At 35.4% G+C, this 23,713-nt stretch overlaps 1 protein-coding gene across 1 annotated transcript in view; it reads right to left on the reverse strand.

Annotated features, from left to right (window-relative positions):
* The window catches only part of CFAP47 (cilia and flagella associated protein 47), a 203,262-nt gene that overhangs the window by 153,017 nt on the left and 26,532 nt on the right, over positions 1–23,713 (reverse strand). Inside the window, exons 11-21 of the mRNA XM_041003124.1 lie at positions 21,931–22,083; positions 21,049–21,238; positions 20,863–20,959; positions 17,734–17,950; positions 17,059–17,300; positions 13,957–14,087; positions 11,913–12,035; positions 10,399–10,530; positions 9,195–9,272; positions 8,305–8,449; positions 7,660–7,758 (exon numbers count right to left, since the gene is read on the reverse strand). Coding sequence (XP_040859058.1) covers positions 7,660–7,758; positions 8,305–8,449; positions 9,195–9,272; positions 10,399–10,530; positions 11,913–12,035; positions 13,957–14,087; positions 17,059–17,300; positions 17,734–17,950; positions 20,863–20,959; positions 21,049–21,238; positions 21,931–22,083 — 1,607 coding nt within the window. The remainder of the gene's footprint in view (positions 1–7,659; positions 7,759–8,304; positions 8,450–9,194; positions 9,273–10,398; positions 10,531–11,912; positions 12,036–13,956; positions 14,088–17,058; positions 17,301–17,733; positions 17,951–20,862; positions 20,960–21,048; positions 21,239–21,930; positions 22,084–23,713) is intronic.

Genomic DNA, 23,713 nt, shown 5'->3' on the forward strand with positions numbered 1-23,713 from the left:
AGGATGAACTTTGGTCCCTACCCGCCAGTGGAGACCCTCATGGGGTTTCTGGCTCCTCCAGTTCTGGTTGTTGCAACCATTTGAGGAGTAAACCAGCAGATGGAATAATTTTTCTGCTGCCTTCCCAGGCAAATTAACATGAACCTGGCTGGGAAGTAGAATTGTTGGCACTCAGATATGGGATGCCAGTGTCACAACTGGCAGTTTAATCTGCTGTACCAAGAAGCCAAAGCCTGCAACTGATTTTTTTAAAGTTGATTTTGTATTCTGCAACTTTACTAAACTTGTTTACTAGTCCCATCAGCCTTTTTTGGCGGAACATTTGGTGGCACATTTCACTCACTGCTTCTTTTCAACATAGCACTGGCTAGAATAGACAAGAAACATTTTGAGGTTTCATTTTCTTTGATTTTAACTTTAGCTGGCCCTACTGCTGCCAATTCCTTCACTTGTTATAAGATCTTATATAAACACTTTGTTCTTATAACAGAATTACAGAAACATAAAACACAGTAGCATGTATTACTTTAATAGATATTTCCTTTCCTTTGACAAAACAGAGCAAGTTCCTTCCCTTGATAATGTATTTTTTGCAGTGGCAGCAGCACATGGATGCCAAGGAGTAAACTGCATAAAAATGTAGCATGTCATGTACAAATTCAATCTGTTTTGATATTGCAGATCCAAAGGAAAAAGCAACAGACATAACTTGGTCTTATGTCTTCTGGGATCTCTTCCTATTTAGCCACCAACAAGTAGCTGTATTTTAAGTATCATTTTCTAGCTTCTCTCTTCTCATTAGTTATTTTTCTAATTTTGAATATTTTTTGTATATGTGCTGCCGAAATGAGCACTATAATTTTGAATATTAGTATATATCAGAATTATCTATCATACCTGTTTTAACAACACTTACAGCCACTCTTCAAAGGTCCTGCTTCCAGAAACTTTGTAAACATCAAAATTCATGAATTCTTATGTACTTACAGAAAATGAGATAATATTTCATATAAGCTGCATAACCCTTCCCTACAAATCAGGTAATTTCTCCAGATTGTTTATAATATATAATAAAACATAAATACCATACAAAATTTAATATAACATGTTATTTTGAAAATAATGACAAGAGCCAAAAATGTATACAGTATGTATTCAGTATTTTTATTCTGTGATTGGTTGAATTTGCTGATTTATAATCTTGGATATGGTGGATCAAGGAAATATTATTTTCAGGCTACTATTTTAATGTTTTTTCCATATAATGTGGACTACATTTTAGAGTCAAATAATATGTTAAAAGTATATACCTCAAGCTGTCATCTTTATCTGAATGCTGAAGGCACTGGGTTCCCAACAGAATATATTGAGGGTAATCAAGGGAGAGATCAATAGAAATATTAAGGCAAGAAGCTGAAAGTTCAGTCTTGGATACACCTCCATAGTGACACCCAAATTATTGCAAAAGTGAAAGGTTCTGACTGTGGCCAGCATGATAGCTCTCTTGATTAATCATCTATCTACAAGCCCCGGGATCCCATATGGGTACCAGCTCATGTCCCCTCTGCTCTACTTCCCATCCAGCTCCCTGCTTGTGGCCTGGAAAAGCAGTCAAGAATGACCCAAGACCTCAGATCCTGAACCCATGTGGGAGACCCAGAAGAAGCCTCTGATTCTTGGCTTTGGATTGGGTCAGCTCCGGCCAGGTCATCATTTGGGTAGAGAATCAGAAGAGGGAAGATTTTTATCGCTCTCTCTGTAACTCTACCTTTCACATAAAAATTGTAAATAATTTAAATTTTTGAATAAATTTACATAAATTTTAGAATGGTTGTTATTGACCAAGCCTTTGTTCAGATACTGCTGTGCTCAGAAGCAGAAAACTCGGGCCCGGCGGCGTGGCCTAGTGGCTAAAGTCCTCACCTTGAACGCGCAGGGATCCTATTCCTCCTCTCTGTATATCTTTGTAATAAATAAGTAAATCTTTAAAAAAAAAAAAAGAAGCGGAAAACTCAAGTAATGTGAAGTTTGTACTTAGGCATGTTTAACAGGTAAGAATTATCTAAAAAACAAAAAACAAAAAAACACAATGCAAGGAGCAAGGCTTCCAGAAATCATCACTTCTAGACTTGTACCATGATCCACAGTAGGGACATTGCAGTATAGTGGATAAAGCCACTTTCTGCAGTGCTGACATCTCATTATATTGGTGGTTTGTGGCCTGGCTGCTCCACTTTTGATCCTGCTCCCTGCTAACACCATGCAAAAAGCAGTGGAAGATGGTCCTAAGGTTTGGGCCCTACCACTCACATGGGAGACTTAGATGAAGTTCCTGGCTCCTGACTTCAGTTTGGCACAGTGCTGGTCATTGTCGACACTTGAGAAGTGAAGCTGCATATGAAAGATCCTACTCTGTCTCTCCCTCTGTGTAACTCTTTTAAATAAAAAGGGAAAGTTTACATGAAAGCAGGTCCAGTAAGATAGCCATATTCCTAGTAAAAGCAAAGCATAAAGGAAAAAGAAGCCCAGAGAAACATGGATGCTTTATGGAAGTATAGGAGCCTAGAGGATAGTAAAGGCAGAAAAGAATGTTAGATGTGAGGGGGAATCAGAGCTGACAGGGATGAGAATCTATTCACAAGTGATCCTACTTTTGGATGATGACAGGAGTAAAGGATGATCTGAGTTACGATGAATTCAGTTCTGATGATTTTCACTGAATCTTGACTGTGATGGAGTTTAATGCTGGATCAAAAGGGATAAAGACTGCAAAGTTGGAATTATGACAAAGGTTCAACACAGAGTATGACGGTGGACTTCATTTAAGAATGTATGATTTTAAGATTTATTATCTGTTTAAAAATACAAAATTACACACACGGAGAGAGAAGGGGAAAGAGATGGAGCGGGCAAATGAAGAGAGAGAATCTTCCATCTGTTGGTTCACCCTTCAAAAGGCTACAATAACTAGGGCTGGGCCAGTCAGAGGTAAGGCGCTTCTTCCAGTATCTCCTACACAGGTGCATAGGGCAAGGCAATTGGGGCATCCTCTGTTGCTTTCCCAGGCTTGGTAGCTAGGAGCCAGCTCAGAAGTGGAGCAGCTAGGACTTAAACTGGCACAATTATAGGACCAAAATATTGCAGGTGGTGTCAAAACCGATTGTACCACAGTGCTGACCCTGATGTTGCTTTTGATGATGATGGTGATTATCAAGATAGTTCAATCGTAGTAATTACAGTCTTTAACTTCCTCTTATTTAAAACTTTTCTAATAAACCCTTCTATCTTTTGAAACACAAGCATATATATGTATATATTTCAAATAGTGTGGTAAATTCACAAAGATGAGTTAATTTACAGTTGTGTATATGTGGAAATTTGTACTCCATTTGTCTTCTCTTCATCTCACATGCTCACAATTTGCATAGAAAATATCTACCCAAAGAATCCCTATGATTACACAGAACACAAAATCAAGTTTCCATGAATTCTTCTTCATGAAAGACATATTCCCTAAGGAAAATTGAAAGAATATGACTAACATTTACAGAAAAATTAAGATTAAAAAAGATTAGCTTATAATTAATGAAACTACTGAAGTATCTAATGAAGAAACAAAATTTGAGAGTTATGTTGTGTCTGCTAGTCTGAGCCCTTTTCCAGATACAGTGGTTCGAAGACAAAGTGAAAGAATGCATTCTGGTGTGCAAAGTATTGCATTTTCTAAGCCAGGGCTAGTAGACAGAAATGCCTATTAATTAGAAACAGCTGCCATTCAAATGTCTTCTCTTTTCATCCTTACAAGATTATCCTTACAAGATTATCCTTGGTTTCCTGTAAGAATAATTGAAAGTACTCAATAACTGTTATGAAAGATTTAACTAAAGGGTTGTTTAGCCTTCAAAGGCAGACAACGGTTAATGGAAAAAAATAAAGTCTGAACAATTCTCTGTCATATTTAACAACTGCAGTTCAAATGTAAAGCAGCAAATATAAGAGCATCAGATAGCTTCACAGAATGTCACTAAAAAGCAGCTCAACTTGAAGTAACTGCATGCGGGGTAGTGACTGACATATACAAGGGAAGTACAACTCTAGACACTGAACAAAAACACATATGAATGGTGAACACAGCAAGGAGGTGTCTGACTTAAAGGAACCAATTCCATCAAGGGTGTCAAATGAAAGTGTAATTGCCCACATTTCTCTTCAATTGTGTTCAAACCTGGTGTAGTTTAAGGGTTATAGCTAGGAATAAATCAATCTTGTTTTGCTGAAATCTCATTTCTCTGTTATACGGTAGGTTAACCAAGAGAGCAACCTTTGTTTATTTACATTCATACATACACAAAAAGGCCGACGACTTCTAGCTATAAATACAATGGAGGGCATTTGAAATGACTAGAGACTAGATAATAAATCTGCCTTTCTGATGCAAACTTATGGAGCAAGTTCTCACAGGTGTGCTGTCTCTGCAGGATTTTATAGGAGATTCTCATCATTAGACTGAATTACGCTCCAATATGCTCAGTAAATCTCTGTTCATAACATCTGGTCAATGTCGAATGATTTACAATTTTAAGCAAAGTATGGCTCTCTATAGAACTGTAAATATATGTATTTTCATTTTGTAATCAGAATATAGTCTCTTGGAAGAGCCATAATTTAAATATTAACAGATGGATAAACTTCTAATCATTGATATTGTTAAATATTGAAGGGGAATAAAAATATTATGATACATATTTATTCTCCCAAGAAGTAATGTAAGAAATTTGATAAATTACATATTTTGTGACCCTTACATATCAGTGACCCTTGAGTAAAATTTTTCTATACATTTCCATTGTATATGAAAATATAAAATCATAATACAGAATTATGAAAAGGCTGTAATTCAGTCTTAACATAAATTAAAATACATGGATTAAATTGGTGTACTAAACTCAGGGCTTTTTTCTTTATTGAAAAGTTTGTGTCTGTGTTTGCCTCTCTATGCATCTGCAAGATGATTGTGCAGAATGTCAGAAATTATTTACCAAAACAAAAAGAATTAATGATACTTTAACAGACATAATCAATAAAAATGAGTTAAATAGATGATAAATTATTTCTTGAAACTTAAAAATGCAAAAAATATAGACATAGAGGTATATAAAAGGATAGACAGAGAAATAGACAAATCACAATACTGCCAGTGTCATTATTAACCATTAGGATTTAGGGTGTGATTCACTCAGACTTTCTTCACTTCTAAATTTTATATTTAAGTTTGGCAGTAGACCAAAGTAATCAAACAGATAACATCATTGTTACACAATATTTAAATTTCTGTTAATAAGAAATAGTGGGCATTTAGCATAGCAGTTAATAAGCTGCCTGAGATCCTTGCACCCCATCATAGTGTGGCTGAGTTTGAATCATGAGTTTGCTTCTAATTCCAGCTTCCTGCACATGGGTACCCAGGGAAGCAGCGGGTGATGGCTCAACCACATGGGAAACTCTTATTGAGTCTCAGGCTCCTGGCTTCCTCCCTGCCTAGCCCCAGCTATTACAGGCATTTCAGGAGCAAACCAGTAGGCTCTTCCTTCGCTCTCTCTCAAAAATAAAATATATACATTTTTAAAACATAAAATGTAAATTGATGCTAACAAAATGTACACATAGGGTATCAGAGATAAGTAGTCATGGGAAGAATCTAAAATACCAGCAAAATTAAGAACATCCTAGGAAACACACCAAAGCAACTTGTTAATTATTTTTTTCTTTTCAAATTTTATGGGCAAATGAAAGACTATATTATTCAACAAATTTTGCAATATATTTGCAGTATCTCATGCATTAAAAATCATTCATTGAAAATTTAAAAAATAAAGTTAAATAATGTTTCTGTTTTGACAATGTTTGATAGCCTAAACTAGATCAAAGAGAAAAAAAAAATCCTTAAGATGATTTTCCAAAAGAGAAAAAAGTTCCTCATTGTCAAACTTACTAAACTGTGTTTATCTGAATATCATTCATGACAACACCACATCCATACAAATTTATCATTTGAAATTCATGATAATATAGAATTCATCTGAGAACACTGAATCTTATCTATTAAAGAATTTTCATTTGCTTTATTGTCAAAAAGGCATCTGCTATCTCTTTTGCTGGATTTGTCTAAAACTGAAAAAGGTAGAAGAATGATTGTTACAAACAACATCAGTACACATGAGTCATATGTGCCCAAATCAACAAACCATATTTCCAAGTGATATGTTGCACTTAAGAATGATAAAAATCGGACCCGGCAGCGTGGCCTAGTGGCTAAAGTTCTCGCCTTGAACGTACAGGATCCCACATGGGCACCGGTTCTAATCCTGGCATCTCTACTTCCCATCCAGCTCCCTGCTTGTGGCCTGGGAAAGCAGTAGAGGATGGCCCAAAGCCTTGGGACCCTGAACCTGCATGGGAGATCGAGAAGAGGTTCCTGGTTCCCAGCTTTGGATTGGCACAGCACCAGCTGTTGTGGTTACTTGGGGAGTGAATCATCGGATGGAAGATCTTCCTCTTTGTCTCTCCTCCTCTCTGTATATCTGACTTTCCAATAAAAATAAATAAATCTTTAAAACAAAAGAATGATAAAACCTATATTGATTTCTAGCACCTGAATTTGTCCTCACACCCTTAAATTCCCTGCCCCTTACTTCAGTAAGTTAAAGAACAGGTATCATTGTTCCTAAAATAGGATTTTATCTTTAGTAAAAGTATTATTATGGAAAATTGATTTATACTATCTGATAGGATCTAGTAAAGTATTTTGGTATTAAATATTTTGTTCCATTAATTCTATTCTATATCTACGGGATATAAATCATCAATTTAGCTATGCTTGCAATTTAAAAAGTTTTAAAATAATGTTATACTCCGCTAAATAGAAATGTGACCCATGTTTAGAAGGCAATAGCAATCTGCCTTTTCATATCATGACCAGACAGTCCTCTCCTTGGCACTTTTATTGTGGAACCTGTGAAGCAAAGGTCCCAGAGACAGCATGTGAAACTTAACCAGCTACGTCCTTTTAAAGAGTTTGTCTTTAATTTTGTTCACTATTTGTTTTGCTGTCTTTAAAAAACTAACTAAACATGGGGGGGGGGCAAAATAAGTATAACCAGTATCAGTGGAAGCCCTCTTAGATATTCCACAAATGTCTTTGGCAATTTCAGGTAATAACTCCAAGAATGGTAACCATACAACACACACTATTCAAGAAAGAGCAGGAGGAGAAGGAGAAACAGAAGAGCAAGGGGAGGAGAGAAGAAGAAAGAGGAAGAGAACAAGACACGTCAGAGCTTAAATATAAGTGATTATTTTAGCCCAAATTTCTCTCATCTTCACAGCATGTCATATCTTGAATTTTTAGCAGGTCATAAAAATGGCATAAGATCATTCGTCCTTTTTTTTTTTCCCCCTCTGTACCTCCTGAGAGCACAAGCACAAGCCAGGCCCCACTAGCAATCATTTCAATAAATGATGGGCTATATTCAAACAGGTTCATAAATAAGACAAAGACAGATTGTAAGCAGAACTTAGGTAGTCTTTGACAGGTTCTTTGTCAGTATTATGTACAGTACTGATACTTTTCAGGAGAATGAGTAAGATAAAAAGCTGAACTTACTACTTCGGGGGAAAATATCAGATCACATTCCGCTGATGAACTCTCCTCTAACTCCAAAGAATATATGTATGGAGCTTTAGGATTTGTTGATTTTACTAAAGACAAAAGAAAAAACAAAAACATGTATAGGTGCAATTACTGAAATATCTGGGAAGAAGCTCATAAGTTTTTTTTTTAATTAATAAGAATATTCTCTGGAGCAGGTATGATATCAAAGGTTGGTGCAGTATCTTAAAGCAAAGGCTTGAAGCTTGAGTGTGAATGCTGAACTATGGAAAGGCACTTTATAGAGTAGCTCTGTGGAATAATTAAGAGTAATCCATTGAAAAAGATGCAGGAAAGAAATAACAGGCTGTTAATGTAAGGCATGTTTTCCTTACATCTAATTTAACATACAAATAACTAATGGTTAAATATATACTCTCCATAGAATATTTGCAAAAAATATTGAATGACTAACACCAGTAATAACTAGTGCATGGAAGATTTCTCCTTGTAACCCTGATTTTCAAATAAGTACATATTTAAACATAATGGTCTTTGACTTAAATTTTATATATATTATATTTAAGAATTACACCATAGGAACATAAGAAATATTTTGCTTTTACAACATTATCATTCAAGTATAAAATAGGTACCTGCTTTATCTTTAAGATTCATTGAAAAATATCGGATGTTTTCTAAGTTGAATTCCACTCGGACAGGTGTCATACCTCTGTTCTTTACTACAAATGGTATAATATGGGTAGAACCAATGTAGGTGCCATTAAAATCAAACATATTCTAAAATTAAAAGATGAATAATAATCATAAATTAGAGTAATTTTAAAGTAAACTACAAAATAAAATTTTAATTATTGTCAAGGAAATTAACAACTGTAAGTCAGAACTCTATGAAAATTAATCAAGTTTCCCTCCTCCACCTATCTCCCATATGTAATTAATGACAGAATCCAAGTAATTGTGAAACCTTCACCTCTTTTTTCTTTTTTAAGGTTTATTTATTTTTATTGGAATGTTAGATTTACAAAGAAAAGGAGAGAGATGAAGATCTTCCATCAGCTCATTCACTCCCCAAGCAGCCACAATGGCCTGCCGGAGCTGAGCTGATCCAAAGCCAGGAGCCTAGAGCTTTTTCCGAGTGTCCCATGTGGGTGCATGGTCCAAAGGCTTTGGGTTATTCTTGACTGTTTTCCCAGATTACAAGCAGGGACCCGGATGGGAAGTGGAGCAGTTGGGACACGAACCGGCACCCATATGGGATGCTGGTGTACACAAGCTGAGGACTTTAACAAACAGGCTATCAATCCTGTTCTATTATGTAAAATTTATCAAATACAAAATGTATATTGAAAACTTAATGTTTTGTACATATATAAAAATAGTCAAGTATTGACTGGATATGAAAAGTCACTGTATCAATTACAATGTAGTGAGACACTCTGTACATAACTGGGATGGCTAACAATATATTAACTAATAAAAGTCACCGCATTTATAAACTGACCACAATGGATCCCCTACTCACAGGCCTGATCTCCACGTCAGGAATCTCCACAGATCCACCAATCCTAAGATCTATGACATTTGCATGACGAATAGCAACCTTAGTGTGGAGAAACAAAACAAAAAAAAAACTTTTTAGAAACCACATTACAATAAAATCAGAAATTGCTGAAATAAATATTGTATTTCGTTTACACAACATTTTCTAATTTTAAAATAACAGCACCTAAACCTACAACAGCTATTTCAGAAGTTAGCATTATGTATATTCTTTTGTGGAACTGATATTCCTAAGAAAAATGAATGTTTACATGAATGTTGTAACATTGCAAGATAAACTGCCACTTGAGATGCTCTACCCATTTAGAGTTTGGGTTCAAATCCTGGATATTCCACTTCTGGTTCTTCCTGATAATGGGCCTGGGAACACAGTGGATAATGCTATGCTTGGATGGAGTTCTGGGATCCTAGTCTAAATTTGGTCCTCCCCTCGATCCTGTGACCATTTGAGAGAAGGATATGAAAGATTCTCTCTCTCTCTTCCTTTCCCTGTTACTATGCCTTTCAAAAAAACAATTCTTTAAAATATTTTCAGCAAATATCCTCCAAGTTATACTATTCAATTTTATATTAGGTAATGCACATAATGCTGCTTTTAAAAAATACTTAATTTTTTGAAAGGCAGAGTTATAGGGAGAAATATTCCATCCATTGGTTCACTCCTCAAATTTCCACAAAAACTGGAGCTAGACCAGGCTGAATCCTGGAGCCATATGCTTGTTCTTGCTCTGTCACATCCATGCAGGGGCCCAGTGACCTGACCAATCTTATGTTGTTTTCCAGGTGCATTATCAGGGACATGGATCACAAATGAAACACCAGGGACTCAGACTGGCACCACGATGGGATGCCACTGCCACAGAATGGGGTTTACTACCACTGTGCCACGGTGCCAGGCATCAAGGTTACTTACTTTTTAGATCCCCAAAGAGTATACATTTTCAGAGTTAATTAAATTTTAAGAAAATAATAGAAAATTTAAAAACTAGTTTTTAGTAATCATAACTTTAAAAGCCACTATGAATAGAAAACATAACTAAAAAAAAATTTCCAAAAATAATCATATGTGCATTTTATGGCAGTATATCTGCTACGATAAATACTTTAAACAATCAAACAAACTTAGTCATATATTAGATATAAAAAACACATGTGTATACACGTACCTTTGCTCTAGTATCAAACCTTTCTGCAGTGACGGGTTTACAGGAAATATTGAGAATAGTTATTCCCCCAAATGGAATTATTCCTTCTGATGGAACAATGTCAACGATAGGTAAAAGGCTCTCCTCACAAACCTATAATCAAACATTTGCACAAATGCTATGTTATCTTTGAACATTGCCATTTGAAAGATTTCATAGGAGAGCTTACACACTATTAACTAGAGAATCCTATAGACAGGACACAAGATCTTACTGTAATAGGGTTTTAAATTACTAGATGCATCAGTATTTTGAGCTACAGCAAGGAATCACAGCTCAAATTCACCAAGGAGTACTTTCGGTAGTAGTCCCTTCCAATTCAAATAGAAAAATGAAATGTGTTGCCTGGAGTGCTTGCAAAACTGTAAAATTTACAAGGATGATATAACCACTAAAGAAAATGACAACACCCTAGTTTGACATTTTGCCTTTTCTGGATCCTAACACTGAAAGCGAAGTTAGTGGGAAGCAGTATGATTAAGTAACCCCTTTTAATTATTTCACGAAAGAAAGCCTAACATTAAATCTATTGTTCTAATCTTCAAAAACTTACAAGCAGCTTATTAAAGACTTACGGCACGGCTTGTCAAAAAGCCAATTTAGGCCATTTATCATGCTTTAAGCCAGAACAATTTTCTAGGAGAATTGACCAAGATCATTTGAAATAAGAGGAACAGACTAAATCAGAACTAGTGCTGATGCTGTAGAATACAAAATAGTCTCCTCGTGTACTTGTGTTGGGCAGTGTTGGTGTGGCACATGATAACAGAAAAATCAAATGAAAAATCTGAAACACTAATCTTTTCAAGAGGTCTTCACCTAGTGAAGAATGTTTAGTGTGGGAAAACTGTGGATGGATTTCAAAAAAATTTTCAACTAAAAATTCATTTATTTTTCAATTCTATTTTCCATGAATGTCTTGAAATATCCTCATGTTACCACTATTCAGGGCAGCAGGTGATTTAATATATATTTTTTTGAGGAAAAAAATATTGTCATTCTGACCCCGTTTCAAGTTAAATGCAGAGCAACAACCATAAATACTTGTAGAATATCCTTAGAATGGCATCAATATAGGTGCCAGTTGCTACCATAACAGTACTGATTGTATGGTGCAAACAGAAAGGAAAATTATTGAATTAAATATGAAGTATAATATTAATAATGAGCATTTCAATTTATTTCAAATATTGTGTTTTTTCAATAAAACCAAATAAAGAAAAAAAGTGACAGAAAGAGAAGTAGAAGAGGAAAAATGAAACAAATAAGAGACACAATAAACAATGTTTAGACAAAGTTAAAATCCAATATTAGATGAACTGTATTCAATAAGTTTTCATATTAAACATTTTAAAAGTAGGAAAAATCTATTATTAGGGAATAAGATATAAATTTCCTGGGATATTTGGCACAGAAATGAATTTAAGCATAATGTAATATGATTCAAATAAAAAATGAACAACATTCCATTGTACCTTGTAATAACCATGATTTGGTCCTACATTATGAAGAATGGCTTTCCTCCAAGTTGTTAAACCTTGAGGACAATTATTGAAGAGTATCCTTGGTTCCAAAAATGTGACTTTAGTAGGACCAACCTAATAATGAGAGTAGGAAAGGGAAAAATACTTTTAAGTAAAATGTTTCATTCATAATATTGAATTATAAATACATGCTAATCAAATATATGCTTACTGAAAGAAAAATTATCATCCCCACTTTATTACTCATTCAATATGGTAAACATAAAAAACAAGCCCTGTAATTTTTTTTTTTACTTTAGTTTTAATTAAAAAGCCCTAAGATAGTGATTTCTGGTGGTCAAAAAGGATGAGCAGAGAGAGTATAGTGGAATGTTGTAAAACAGATGCTGGAAGGTTTTAGATAGAGGAAAGGACTATGTTTAATATTCTGCCACACAGTAGAATTGCTACGCTTCATGATAGCCAGAATGTGCTGTATGAGAACTAGGAGAGAAGACCTTGAAACCTCAAACGTAAGGCAATGATGCTAGTTACTGTGATTTCATCAGTATATGCTGTATCAACATCTTAAAATGTCACATTGTGCTCCATAAATATGTATAGTTATTACATTTTAATCAAAGGATGTATAAAGTACTTGTGAAATGCAAAACATAAAAATGTGAAGTTCAATGCAAAAACACAAAGAAAATAACTACAGGAGAAATAGGATTCTAATTATATAAAATTTTTAAATTAATTCATTCTCTTACTGTAAATACAATGCTGACCTTGAAAGGGGTACATAGCAAGTGGAAATGTGGCTTGGTAGGGGCAGGGGAGGTCTTTTGCAGTACTAAACATGTTTCATTTCTTGATCAGGGTGATCCACAATTGGGTTACAAAGGTAGTATCAGTTTAAGACAAAGTGAGTGATTTATAATTCATGATTTATAATGAAGCATTCTTTGTATTATACTCCAAAGATGTTTTCTTTAATGATAAATAATTTATACAGAAGGAAAGGCAGTTATGCGTAATGAAAGGCAGTACAGCCCTACATATTTCAAGCTTGGAGCAGGGTAAAGATCCTACTATGTTTTGACTGTAACTTACAATCACCAAAGTGGATGAATTTTGTGGGCCTTAATGCTATAAACTTCTTAGCAACTGAAATATGTGGGAAGCTTTGGATGTGACTTAGCAAAACAGCATCTGGTGTGTATTAAATTTCTAATAATACTGGAAGGGAAATTAGTATTGCAAGTGAAGCATAGTTCTTGATGACTGAGAATGAAGTTAAGGCTTTGGGGGTTGTGTTATACTCCATTTTGTTATTCTAAGTCCATTCTAAAAATTTTTTATTGGAAAGCCAGATTCACAGAGCGGAGAGACAGAAACACTGTCCATCAACTGGTTCACTCCCCAAGTGGCTGATCCAAAGCCAGGAGCTTCTTCTGGGCCTCCCATGTGGATGTAGGGTCACAAAGCTTTGGGCCGTCCTCGACTGCTTTCCCAGGTCACAAGAAGGGAGCTGGATGGGAAATGGAGCAGCTGGGACATGAACCGGCACCCACATGGGATCTCGGGTGTACAAGGTGAGGATTTAGCCACCAGGCTATGGTGCTGGGTCATATTCTATAAAAAATGTGTGGCCTATATTTTTGCTATGTAAATTGCATGATCCACATCATAGTGAATTATTAAATTCTATTAGACTATGAACAATGCAAGAGAATAGGCCCCCCCAAAATTTTTTTTTTGGTGCTCATGAAATAAATAATTTCAAGTGATTTCCATGATATTATGGTTTTGAATAGGATGCAACAATACTAATGGCAAAAAATACATGAATTCTGGGTTAATTCTAGTTTGCATAACTCTTTTTTGAAAGTCTTCCAATTATAATAGTCATCATAGTAATGACATAAAGGAGCTAAGACAATAAGTTATATGAAAATTGGTTTTTACACAAATATGTACATATACAACTCTAGAAACATACAACTAATTTATAGCCCTCAAAATAAAAATCACATTCATGTGAAATAATTACACGTGCAACACATTTCAGTATCGATGTGTTTCCTTCGGAGACATGCAGATGAAATTCTCCCTTATCCGAAGAACTGTAACTCGGTTGCCATAATACTTCACACATCAGGGAGCAGTATGCTTCTACCGTGCCTAGAGAGAATATAAAGAGAAAATAATATATTTACTACAGCTTTATATTTGCTTCTGTCAATGTAAAAATAAGAGCTGGCCTAACATGTGCTGGAATGCAGGAGACCCAGGTATAGTTGTGGGTTCTAGTTTCAGTCTGGTCGCCAGCTACTTCGGAAACTTAAGTGAATCAATAGCTGGAGAAATTTTCTCCTCTTTCTCCCCTTCTCTTTTTCTAACACTCTGCCTTTCAAATAAATAAATAAATAAATATATATATATATATATATATACACTTCCTTAAATAATAAATTTAAGTTTCAAAAATGGGGAAACAGCAAGTGAAAGATTAGTAAATGAACACAGTATTTAAGGTCTAATTAAAATCTATAATGCACATTTTACTTTCCAATGTCAGTAAGCAATGAAAAGATATGACAAAAGTAGAGCAATGTTTGAAAAAACAATAGAAAATTATCAATGAAGCAAACATTCTAGTATTATGTCTTCACATGTAAACGGTAGGAAATAAGTTATAATTCATGACCAAATTGACCCTCCATGTGCTTTCTCAATATTCTGAAATATTGACTAACATCACACACATCTGACCTTTGGAGGGAGGAAGTATGTTTGTTTTTAATTTTTCCTTGTGAGATACTTTTGTTTGTAAGGAAATGCAACTGTGATGTAATTATCAGTAATCAATATATTGTTATAGTTCAAGTTTATTGAGAATTTATATAGTACTCATTACACTTGGTATTGAGTCCGTTTATCCACTTGAATCTGTCAACATCCTGAGAGTAAAAGTAAGGATATATCATGGATATAATAAATTAGAAATTCTTGCTTCAGGATATTCAGGGGCACAGGAGACTGAATGGACAGACGTGCCTACCTATCTACCTCCTGGTGTGGCAATGGCCACATCTGAAGTAAGCAACTACACAAAGAGAGCTGACACAGTGTATTATGTCGAGTGAACACCTAGGGAAAGCCACTGGAGCAAGCTAGTGTTACATACGGTAATACTTTTTTCATGAGAAAACGAGGAAGAAACCAAGTTAAGTTTTGAAATCATGTTTAGTTGACCGCAAAATTTAATTCTTATTTCTGGGCGTTATTTTTTTTCTTTTTTTTATGCACCATTCATGCAGTACTGAGTGTCAACTAGTTGTACAGTCCCACATGATTCACTGCAGACACAAAATACTGGCATCTTTTCACCTAGCTGGGAAGGCATAACACGTACCAAAAAAAGTGTATATATATATATCATCTTTATCACTTCTAATTTACTATTTTATTTCAATAAACGGTATTTTATGTCCTCATCAAGTTCTCCACAGCCCATTCCTATAATGTTTGCTATATTTGGCAGACTACTGGATTAAGTCAAAGCTTAGCAGTTACCAGAGTTCGTTTAGCAGCAGGTATATTATTTGCAATTACAGATCCCAGAGAATGATAGAAATGAGGTTAAAAATGATGCTAATGCCGAGTAAAATAAAAAACAGTAAATCTCAAATTGTTTTAAGGATTTATTTTAGTTTTTAATGGAAAGGCAGATTTACAGAGAAAAGGAGATACAGGGAGAAAGATATTCCACCAGTTGGGACACTGTCCAAGAGGCAATCCTCTTCTGTTTTCCCAGGCCAGAAGCAAGGAGCTAGATGGGAAGTGGAGTAGCCAGAATATGAACTGGTGCCCATATAGAATCCTGGTGCATGCAAGGCAAGGATTTAGCCACTAAGCTATCATGTTGGGCCCCAAATATTTTTATTGATTAAAATTTTCATGATTTAATAGTTTTATAAAACTATTCTTAATTTTATTAATTGATCTTTGCTAGCTATATTAAATATTAACTATAAATAATTTATAAATCCTTCCAAAGATATCACTCTCTGGACTCCTATTGTGGCATATCACGTTAAGCTGCTGGCTACAATGGCAGCATCTCATTATGAGGGTTGATTAGAGCCCTAGCTAAACCATTTCTGATCCAGCTTCCTTCTAATGCACCTGGGAAATGAATGAAAGATTGTCCAAGTGCTTGAGATCCTGCCACCCACTTGGGAACTCAGGATGGAGTTCCAAGCTCCTGGCTTTGACGTGGTCCAGCCCAAACCATTGGGGCCACTTGGGGACAGAAATAGAGGATGGAACATTCTGTGTGTGTGTGTGTGTGTGTATGTGTCCCTTTCTCTGTAATTCAGCCTTTCAGATAAATAAATAGACCTATCACACAGAAAATAGAAGTCATTTCAAACCATATTATCATCATTAAGCTAAAACTAAACAAAAATTGCTTTGAAAATCAGTATCGTTAATAATCTTATTTTCAATTTGTTCAGAATGTGGGCTCAGGTTTTTTCTAAAGATATGACTCACATTTAAACAAGTAGACAATATATTTAATTTACAAAGGGTATATATTTAAGGTATGTAATGTGATGATTTGAGATGTACATATTTTATAAGGATTATCATCAGTAACTTTACCAATATTTAGATCATACCCCCTAATATATGTGGGCTTCAAGCAGTAAACTGAAAATCTTGGAAGACTGGGATCTTCTGAGGAAAAATTTATTTTGTTTTCAAAATCCCTTTGGATCCATAGTTAATGGATTTGCACCATTAACTCTATTCTTGATCTCTAGCCTGCTAGCCTTAACTGCCAAGTTCAGACGCCTCAGGCCACACAACCCAGGGGGCCAGAATCAGTCTTAAAACATTTCCCTCTCCTCCCCTCCATCCCACTTCTTCTCTGTTAATTTGTCTGTTCTACCTACTATTCATTGTGACCAGTAAATGATCCACAGTTTAAAACTGTTTTCAGATATCTAGAAATAAACATCGCTATGACAGTATCTAATTTACTTCTATAATCTTAGTACCGGTGCACAGTATAAAACTGACTAATGCCTAAACACATGAATGAATTAATAAATGAATGCCTAAATCAAACAGAATATGCCATTACCGGAAGCTGGTCGAATAGAAAAAGACATCCCACTTTTTGAGTTTACTGGTAGCCATTTAAATTTAGCTGAATAATTCTGACGATTAAACAACTCAAGTGTCTCCCGAAAACATGCTTGCACCAGGAAACCTTGTGATTTCAATACTATCTCATTAGAAGACAGCTCAAGTTGCACTGGCTGGACAACTGCCATCACTAGGATGTGCCCACTGGGTATTCTGTTTACCAGAAAGGTGAATGATCTGTAACACAGTAAATCACATAATTTCAACTAATAATCGATATTTGTGATTGGAGATTTCAACACAAAACTGTGAAAACATTTATTCTATTGATTACCAATTTCGAGAGCTCTTCAAAAAGCTCACGAAAAAAGTACATCGCAATACAGTAAGTTCAAAACATTTGCAACAAAACAAACTGATGTTTTTATTCCATTTTCAATGAAATTTTTGAAGTTCAATCAGATGATTCAATATGTAATATTTCAAAATATTCATGAAAGAATTATACTGACTGTGAAATATGAATCTATAAGTCTACAAACTGATGCACACATAGTTTGCATGCTTTGGCATCAAATATAGGCTACATTGCAGTTATTGAGACAACTGAATACATTTCTCCATGAAAGACTCCTTGACTCAAGCAAAAAAATTCAAAACTAAATCTTACTTCCAAAACTTTCCAGTGGTAGAAGACTCAAATATCATTGAAATATTAACACTGGACGTAGGTGGAATTACAAATGAAAACTGTTTGGTTTTTTGAAGCTCATCTAAATTAACATCTAAATGGATCAAAATATACATATGTAGCATATTAATAACATGAAGTAGACCAGTATTTGAGGAATTGATACAGACATTTCCAAAGTTAAGGACAGAAGGCCCTGAAAAATAAAAAGTAAGTTTTCCAGATTAATGTTGGCAAATGTGTTCAATACTTTCTTCAATATTTTAACTTTTTAAAAAATATTTTGTCACTCCAGTTATATAAATGTGATACAGAAAAATACTTACAATAACATCAGAAATTAATAAATCTTTAATACAAATGGCCATAATTTTATATTTGGAAATCATTAGCTAAAATTAGTTAAGATATAAATATATTCCAACTGTGGGAAATTATACTAAGAACTCTTTACAATTTATGTTAGCACATTAATTTTCAATACACAAATGACCTTGTTCATCAGTACAATCATTTTTTCCACTTATTTAGAATTTCTAAAAATCAGTAATTTTCTCTTGGTTCAGGTTTTCCCCTCTAAATGCAAAAGGTTTTACATTATAACAATTTTCATACTTACACCTTGCCCTGTCTTTTTCTTAACATCTTAACTTAGTTTTATTTAACATAACCTGAATATACTTAAAGTATAGAAATGTATTAGTGTTGACATATGTGCTCACCTGTGAAAGAACCAAAACACAGAGTGAATTCATTACTGCACAAAGTTGTTACTTGCTCTTTAGGTTTCCTCCCTACCATCCACTTTCCATTTGACTTTCCAAATAGCCACATAACTTCTTTTTATATATATATATTTTTTAAAGATTTAATTATTTTTGTTGGGAAGGCAGATGTACAGAGAGGAGAGACAGAGAGAAGATCTTCTGTCAAATTGTTCACTCCCAAAGTGGTTGCAATGGATGGAGCTGAGCCAATCAGAAGCCAGGAGCCTCTTCTGGGTCTCCCATGCAGGTAAGGGATCCCAAAGCTTTGGGCCGTCCCCTACTGCTTTCCCAGGCCACAAGCAGGGAGCTGGATGGGAAGTGGAGCTGCCTGGATTAGAACCGGCGCCCATATGGGATCCTGGCGCACTCAAGGCAAGAAACTTTACTGCTACGCTATAGCACTGGGCCCACCATATAACTTCTTTATGTCACTATAGATCAGTTTTCATTCTGTAGCAAATTCTGAAATCTATTCATAGCTTTTTAATCATATGCATTTCCACATGCTTTTGAAGACTCATACATAAAAATGTCAAATTTTTGCATCAAAATAAACATCTTTTATATTTATAATCTGTGAAATTTTAAACAGCGTTCTCATAGTATTCCATTGTGTAATTCTGTGTGTATATGTACCATAATGATGTTTTTATCTGTCTATGTGATCACCTGTTGGTTTTCATTTGGGTTGTTTTCAGTTGCTGGCTGTTATAATTAAGGTTTCTGTAAACACTATTACACAATTATTTGCTTCAACATATACTTTCATTTTTCCTGGATTAATATCTTGAATTGGAATGGATGAATCTGAATCCGAACCTACCATGTTAATGTTTTATGAAGAGTTTAGTAAAATGTTTCAACATTTACATACAGTATGAAACCAGGTGGCTAGCTTTTCTACTTTTTAACTTCTAGCAGCTTCTCTTTTCTAGTTCTTCATACACTATGTGTACAACATACTGGTGTGAACGAACAGTCATTTCACTGTGTTGTGGAACACTGAAAGTTGTTACTTATATCTGCCTGCAGAGTGTTAGTTGAAGGAGGCTGCTGCTGTCTATGACCAACACCACGGTGCAGAGGTGCTACCTCCTGCAGTGGGAGAAGGTTATCTTTAATTGGAAAAAAAAAAAGGTGGAAAATAAAATTCTATTCATATAAATATTGTCAAAGTAATAATAATCTCAGCAGATCATAATGATCTTACTTTTTGGTAAGGCCAAAATTGTGACCTGAAATCTCAATACTGATTCAGAAAACTAATAGAATGAAGAACCAGAAATTTTAAAAATCAAGATCTGGAAACAAGACAGACCAAGGAATCATACAAAACCTATGGGGCCATAGCATAGAGAAAATGTTTGGGAAGAATGTATTTGATAAAGGACTCATAATTCATAATATTCTCATAACTTTATAACAAAAATAAAATATTCAAATTTTTAGAAAATGAGCAAAGGAATTAAAAGATGTTTCCTCTAAAATGATATAGGATTAAAGCAGATACATCTTTTAATTAAGGAAAATAAATGTTTATCATCCTAGACAAGTGCAAATTAAATCCACGTGAGGTAATACCTATAATACCTATAATACCTATAATAAGAAGTATTGGTCAGAATGTGGAGAAATGTTAACATTTATTCATTGCTGGTAGGATTGTGACTTGATGCAATCATTGTGAAAAACATTTCCAAAGTTCTTTTAAAAACTTAGAGATACACTTAGCATACATCCCCGCAATTCCATTGAGGAATTTAACCCAAGGAGATGAAACTATGTTAAAAATTTATTGGATGTTGAGATCAGCATTATTTATCATAGCCTCAAACAGGAAACAGCTAAAAGGTCTGTCAACTAGGAGATGGGAAAACCAAATATGATATATCCTTAAAACGGAATGCCATATATGTGTGTGTATGTTTATATATGTGTTTGTTTGTGTGTGTGTGTATATATAGCCTTTATTTAAAGACCAAAATAGTCACACATATTATCAATTGGATGAGTCTCAAAAATATCATGCTGAGGAGCAAAATATGAGAGACCATATATTGTATGGTTCCATTTACGTGAAGTTTCAAATCAGGCAAATCTTACAGAGATGGAAAGTTGATTAGTGGTCACTTAGGGCTGGAGCTAGAAAGAGGAAATAAATTGCATATGGTTATGTGTGTAATTGTAGCCTTCTTAAGTGTGAGGGTAGTTGCCTAGTTCTATAAATTTACTAAGATTTATAGATTTACATATTTTAAGCTGGTAAATTTATGGAATATAAATTATGCTTACATATGCCTGTCTATAAGAACCAAGACTATTTAAAAATATATATTCTTACCAACAATTACTTGATGAATCTGTTTTGGTGTCAAACGTAAACTACAATCACGTTTTTCTTGTGGTGTGGATGGGTGTGATTTAAGTCTTTTGAGAACCTATGAGAATCAATTTTTCCAACATTAATCATTCAATTTTAGCAAAAGATGTTTTCAGAATTCTTATGATATAATGAAATGTAAAGTACCTTTCTGTTCAGTGACTCTGCCTCCTTGGAGGCCATTTTTGTGGTGCTCAGCAATCCTTTAGCTGTAGTTGGAGGACGATCCTTGGAAGGTCTCTCCGCACGTATTTCCATTACTGAAGGCATGGGTGATTTTAACCCTGATCCTGGTTGTAGACCTATGTCTGAATCGTTACATGAATAAACACATTCCCTATGCCAAAAATAATGATAATAATATGTAATTGAAGCAAGGTCTTTCACCAAACACATCTGCAAATTCAGCTGTTCTCCATACTGGAAGTTTCTGCTGCCCCCACTCAAATATGCCTAAGAAGATCAGTGCATTCATCTATAGAAAATTACCTTTTGCTATCAAACCTCCCTCCTTAAACATCTCATCAAGGAAGTTGTATATATATATTTATATATACACCATTCTACCACACTCAGGGACAGTCACAATCAATGATTGTTATGGAATACAAAACACAATGCCTTTTGTAGTCAAGGCAGGAACGACTATATGGTAAAATTTATGTTCAAGAGACTCAGGCATCAGGACAAATGCAGATTGTATTCGAAATGCAATGTTCCCAGTCCTCTCCTCTGTGGCATTCTGTTCCTTGTCTCTACAGATTGCTCCTAAGTGCACATTGTCTGTCAAACACACGCACTCAAATCCCTATCTCAGACTCTTTTTCTAAGAAACCTAAGGCATCCCCAAATTAAAACGTATTAAAGAAAAAAAAAACTATAGTTTCATTAGTTCAATGTTTTGCTTTAAACATATATTAAAATGTAGTATAAATTTTAAAAGGAAATAAAGGAAGAAACAGAGAAAAAAATGAAACAATTCTGGCCCTGTAGACACCATGCACAATACTTAAGGAATTGAACTTTTACCCCTCCACTTGTTTCTTTAGGCGTAGAGCTCTTGTGTCTCTGATATAATTTATATAGTAGTCTTCATTTGCTTTCTTTACAAATTTTTCAAAATCAGTATATGCAAAATCAGGATCCAGATAGTTATATCTTGGAATTTTTGTGAAAATTGTCCTAAAACATAAGAAAAATCATGTTAATATTTACATATAAACATTTATTCATTTTGAATTTACAGAGTGCCTCCTAGCCAAGGCTTGTTAGGAATATGATGATGGCTAAGATATATTAATCCTTTCCCTGACATACCATTCTGTATCAAGACATTGTATGCAGGAATAGAGAGAGACACAATATTTTTCCACTGGTCACTACAATATACTGGCACTTACACAAACCCCATCCTTGAGGAATTTGTCAAGCGCAAAATAGGAAGTTTCTAGGTTAAAAATAGGACTTTAAGAAACTTGATCTGGATTTGAGCAGTGCTTCTTAAAAGTTAGCTGCTTTCATACTACTATAATCGAAATTAGAAATAATTAGAGGTGTGACAAAAGATGGCCAGTCGGGGTAGGAAGGTAGCCTAGAGTGCAAAGAGAGACACAAGACAAAGTCAGGTGGGGAGCGGAGCTAGAAACAGAAAATTGCCAGACTGGGTGACAAGCTCTCTGGAGGTCACCGGAGAGGCGAAGATGTATGGACAAAGAATAGCTGCTGAAAACGCAGGTTGCAGCCAGCAGCCCAAAAGGAATGTGAGCCCACCCAGGCGAGTTACAGGAGGACACCCCAATCCATAAAGGATTGGTGAATTTGGAGCCAGAACAAAGGGAATTCACAGTGGGAGTCACCCCAAAGAGACAGTGTGAGGCAAAGAGCCATAGGATAAAATTGGTGAGGGGAAGCAAGGCTGGGTTAGCTCATAGCACCACCAAATCCATTGCACCCCAGACAGGACACACCCGCTGCTGAGGAGCCAGCCATTGGAAAGTTGAGCTGGCCGAGGGCGGGACTCAGGAAGGAAGAGATTATCTATCTCACACCCAGAGGGCTTTTACCCCAAATCCCTGGAGAGATAAGGGCGCCAACTAGGAGGGGGTGGCTGGATCCCAGGAAGGCAGAGACTGGGTCAGGATCAACTGAGTGAAATCCAAGGAAAGCTCAGACTCATTCATCTGGTGAGCCTTAAGACCCAGCAGCCTAGATCCAACACCTCATTAACACCTGCAGGGGCCTGCACACCTGCAAAAGGAACCCCCTGGTGGCACATTTAAGCAGGCTTCCCGTTTGCTGCATAGACTGCAGGCAGAACTAGACAGAAACACGGCCCAAGCAGCTGCAGGCAGGTCACCACTGACTGCAGAGACTGAGGCCCAAGCCCCCTACACACAAATCGGGAAGCTACAAGCACAATGTAAAGACAAAAACTGGCTGGAAAAGAAAGCCCACAGATCTGAAAGGCCATGGAAAGGGAAACAGAAACAACACGCAAAATAAATGAGGAAGCCAATGTGTCCTTCAAAAATGAGCAACAGACCACCTCAATATTAGAGCTATAGGATGAAGAAGACATCGAGGATCTTCCAGACAAAGAACACAAAAAAAATCACTATAAAGCTCTTCAGAGACAGTGAGAAACAACAGCTTGAACTCAAGGAATTTAAGGAATATGCCATAACAGAGATAGAAACAATAAAACATCCAAACTGAAATACTTTAACTAAATAATAGAGCAAAATAAAAAGGTGTCAGAGAGCCTCACCAATAGGATGAAAGAGGTAGAAAAGACGACCTACTTCAGTCTCAA

Source organism: Ochotona curzoniae, unplaced genomic scaffold, assembly GCF_017591425.1.
Source record: "Ochotona curzoniae isolate NIBS_2020 unplaced genomic scaffold, NIBS_Ocur_1.0 contig_1274, whole genome shotgun sequence".
Classification (NCBI taxonomy): domain Eukaryota; kingdom Metazoa; phylum Chordata; class Mammalia; order Lagomorpha; family Ochotonidae; genus Ochotona; species Ochotona curzoniae.